At 48.3% G+C, this 4,182-nt stretch overlaps 1 protein-coding gene across 1 annotated transcript in view; it reads left to right on the forward strand.

Moving 5' to 3' along the window:
- Positions 1-257: 257 nt before the first annotated feature.
- Positions 258-4,182, forward strand: part of LOC109289306 (purine nucleoside phosphorylase-like) — a 30,013-nt gene continuing 26,088 nt past the window's right edge. The window contains 3 exon segments of the mRNA XM_019505299.1: positions 258-301; positions 1,511-1,680; positions 2,511-2,614. Coding sequence (XP_019360844.1) covers positions 258-301; positions 1,511-1,680; positions 2,511-2,614 — 318 coding nt within the window.

Raw genomic sequence — 4,182 nt, forward strand, 5'->3', positions numbered from 1 at the left:
TTCACTTTTTGGTCCCCTGTTCTGTCTGCCACTGTGTTGTCCATTCCCTCCCCAATCTGCAACATCACACACAGAGGCTGCTTGTACCACTTGTACCACAGGTCGGCCACCCCTGACTTATGTAATGCATACTTCATGGTCTCACAATGTATTGCTTCATAGGTAGATATCTGCAACCCAAAACCTCACATGCACACTCATAAACATAATCTCTAGCAGTTTCTGCAGAAGTCCAGGAATTAAATGGACTGTGGAGAATGGACAACACGGTGGTGCTTTTAAGAGGAATGAAGGCAGATAAGTAGGACAGTTTACTGTAGCTTGCACAAATACTGCCTTTGCAGTTTCAGTTCTCAGGGTCCAAAGCTGCCATTTCCCCTAGACCACATATAGGTATTATGTTTCTAGAATCACTGGTCTCCCAGTTGAAACTAGAAGCATACAAGCATTTGTTCCATTTCTTCCGGAGTAAATATGCCCTCTCCAGGAGAAAGATTTTCCAGGTTGACACCTATGATTTCCCTTGTGAGAGAAACTCTTACAAGAATGAACAACTGTACATTCCCCTAGGGTGCTTTTTGCTTTTTTCTCATATTTCTCTAAGAAATAGATAACTGAGAAGGATGAAGCTATATAATGCTCATATATATATCATGGGGTTAGCTGGCATTATAGTAGTAGCCACAAGGAGAAATAAGATCTTTTGCTGACAGTTCAAGGTCTGGAAGCCAGGACTCCTGTGTTCTAGTTTTAGTTTGGCTCCTGATTTATGCTAGCTTAGGTCTTTCACAGAAGGCTAAATTGTGGGTATACATTACTGTCCACACAACAGAAGATAGGAAGTGAGAAGGTCTTGCACAATCATCCCAGCTTCTGAAGACATTGTGCATAAGGTAGCCATAATGAGTCTAATTTTCAAAAGGGCTAGGTACCCACAAATTTGGTTGGAGTCATCAACTGAGAGCACGCAACAGCTATGAAGATCAGACACATCTTTAAATCCCTTCAGACACACCCAAGCATAGAGAAAGGGCATCATCTGTACCCTTTAATAGGAGGATGTCTATAGACAAAGCCTCTTATCCACAGTTTTTAACATAATACGTTAGGCATTAACATGCAACTGAACACCATTTGGAATTTCTCAGACTGATATATTTACACATCAACAGCAACCCAAAAGCCCAAAGCACTTTGCAAACATGAATGAATTAAGCCTCATAACACCTCTGTGATACAGATATCATTATGTCCTTTTTCCATATGGTGCTCCTGGTACTTAGAAGTCAAGTGATTTGCTCAAGGCCACTGAGCAAGGCAGGGGCAGAGCCAGAAATAGAACAGAGGTATGGCATGGTAGCTGAAGGGAGGCAACTAATAGGAACAGAACTCTAGTGTTGTTCTGGTCCTGACTGAAGGCTAATTTTCTTTTGCAAGCCCTGAGGGAGTGTACAGGCTGAGATTTATCCCAGTCGTTGGGCTGATAAACTGTCATTGACTTCTTCTGCAGAAATCAGTATGAGCTATATAAGGAAACAGCTGATTGGCTACTAGCTCATACTGCTCAGCGTCCAAAGATCGCCATCATCTGTGGTTCAGGACTGGGAGCTTTGGCGGACACTCTACATAACAAGACTGTCTTTCCATATGAGGACATCCCTTACTTCCCACAGAGCACAGGTTAGCATTACCCAACTGGTTATTGGTAGTAACTCAGTTATATCCATCAACAGCATGCATCAAAGCATAAAATCATCTCTGTGTACTAGTCTTTACATCAAACAAGATATCATCAAGTGTCTATCACCTCCTTGTTCCTCTCTTGACTTGGCATCCTGTCCTAAACTATCCATCAACAATTAAATACATCCTTAAGTCCACATTCTACCTGCAGTTTGTATACCATTAACATAGACCTTAACCCTGTGTCATCAGTACCAAAAGCTAAATCATATGTCAACAATTGTGTCTACCACCTTAAACAAATTATATTGATAAACAAACAGAAAGGCCTTACTGGTTGACTCAGAAAATTGGGAATATAAGAGCATTTCATCAATTCAAATTTAGTCTTGGTTTTAGTCACCACGAGTTTTTACCATGTTGCTAGTTCTTTGTTGTTTTGTGAGAAAACATTTGTTCTCAGCCCAGTTGCTAATGGGCGAATGCCAGCATCACAAAAACTATTGTAATTTGCATTGGCTGGCTCTCTTATTGGCTATGAGGCCAAAGGGTGAATGACCCACGAAGACAGAATTTGCCGTTGTTACTTCAAGGCCAGAAGTTAACACCCTGAAGAAGATTCCAGTAGCTAAGCACATAGATGGAAGGGAGAGAGCATGAGGGAAAACAGGACATTTATTTAAGGTCCCTGAATATAAATGCACAAATCTAACTATAGGCCCCTATCTTTTCACTGCAAGGTTCTGCTCTACTGTATAATCACCAGGCATCGTAACTTTCTGAAACCAAGAATCTTGATGCAAGTAATGCTTTGTTAATTGTTTCAGTACCAGGACACGCTGGCAGACTGGTATTTGGGGACCTGAGTGGAAAGCCATGTGTGTGCATGCAAGGACGTTTCCACTTTTATGAAGGATATGCCATCAGCACGGTGTGTATTCAATAGGCACAACGTTCTGCTGGGAAGGGGAGGCAGGACATTTCCACAGAGGTGGTTGATTTCTGGAGCCTATAAGGCAGAATTCTGCTACCCTTTATGTGTCCCAATGCCAATTTTCTAGCTGCAGAAGTGGTGTTTTTGGAACTTATGCAGTTTCTGATTCTGTTACCTCTGCAGTGTGGATACATAAACATCCACAGAGCTACTAGTCTATGTGCTGACCAGGCAGGTACACAGGTGCATATGTAGGTCACAAAATTCTGCATGGCCAAAGCTCATGACCCAGTGTTAGATGGCAGAAGGTGTTTTAGCCCCAGTAGCTGACTTGTTAAGGCATTCACTCAGGAAGTTTGTTCTAGTCTGTTTCACCCAGTGGCAAAGCTGGGTCTTAGGGGTGGTTGATGTGGGCAACCTCCCAGGGCACCATGGTCAGGGGGTGCCAAAACATACACACGCACATACACACACACACACACACACACAGCCAGGCAGGGTGGTGGGAGCAGCTCTGGCAGCTAGATGCAGGTAAGCCTATGGCAGGTGGTTGGAGGGCCAGGGCTTGGGGACTGTACAGGATGTTGTGAGGAGGAAAGGGGTTGGGCATGTGTGTATGTTTGTGTGGCAGGGGTGTGTAGAGGGGATAGTTGTATAGAAGTGCCTGCTGGTGCTGGGGGAAGGTGTCCAGGCACTGGGGCTGCAGCTGCAGCAGGGCAAAGGGGTGGGGGGAGGCACCTGCCCCTCCAGTGAAAGAAGGGGACAGCATGGGCAACTGGAGCTGCCTTAGTCAGGGGCCACGTGCCCCCCCCAGCAACCAGTCAGCATCCAGGGGGACGATCTCACTGACCAGAGGGGGCCCACGACTGATCTCGAGACGGCCAAAAGCTGCCGCCGATCTCTGCGGCCACTTCCGGAAGTGGCTGTGGCCACTTCTGGGAGAGCCACAGCACTCCACTCTCTGGCCAGTGCTTGCAGGGGGGCACTGGCGCTCCCCCTTCCCCCACCCATCGCCTAAGCAGTGAGCGTGGCCGGTCAGAGGGTGCACCAGCGCTCTCAGGGGGTGCACCCCCTACGCATTGCCACTGGGGGGCAGGGAGGCCCTTTAGGGGCAGCAGGGAGCTGTGTGGTTGAACCATTGGTAGGAGCAGGGTGGCTGGGAGATGCTGCCTTGGGGGGGTGGGGCATGGCCAGGCTACCTGGCACTGTGCAGGAGCCCCCAGTCCAGGGCACTGTCAGGGCTGTGGGGGCTGTAGCTTGGAGTGAAGAGTACCAAGGGGGGCGGGTGACTGTGGGTCAGGAGTAAGGGGAACTGGCGGGGACAAGGGCTGTGGGTTGGGAGTGAGGAGCACCAGCATGGCCCAGGGAGATGGGGGACTATGGGTTGGGAGTGAGGGGCACTGGCAGGACCAAGGGGCTATGGGTCAGGAGTAAGGGGCAACAGCATGGCCTGAGGGCAGGGCAGGGGGACTGTGGGTTGGGATGAGTGGCACTGGCAGGGCCAGGGAGCTGTGGGTCGGGAGTGAGGGGCACTGGCAGGGCTCAGGGAGGCTGTGGCTTGGGGG

The sequence above is a fragment of the Gavialis gangeticus genome, unplaced genomic scaffold (genome assembly GCF_001723915.1).
Source record: "Gavialis gangeticus isolate Ggan-Ray unplaced genomic scaffold, GavGan_comp1, whole genome shotgun sequence".
Taxonomy (NCBI): domain Eukaryota; kingdom Metazoa; phylum Chordata; order Crocodylia; family Gavialidae; genus Gavialis; species Gavialis gangeticus.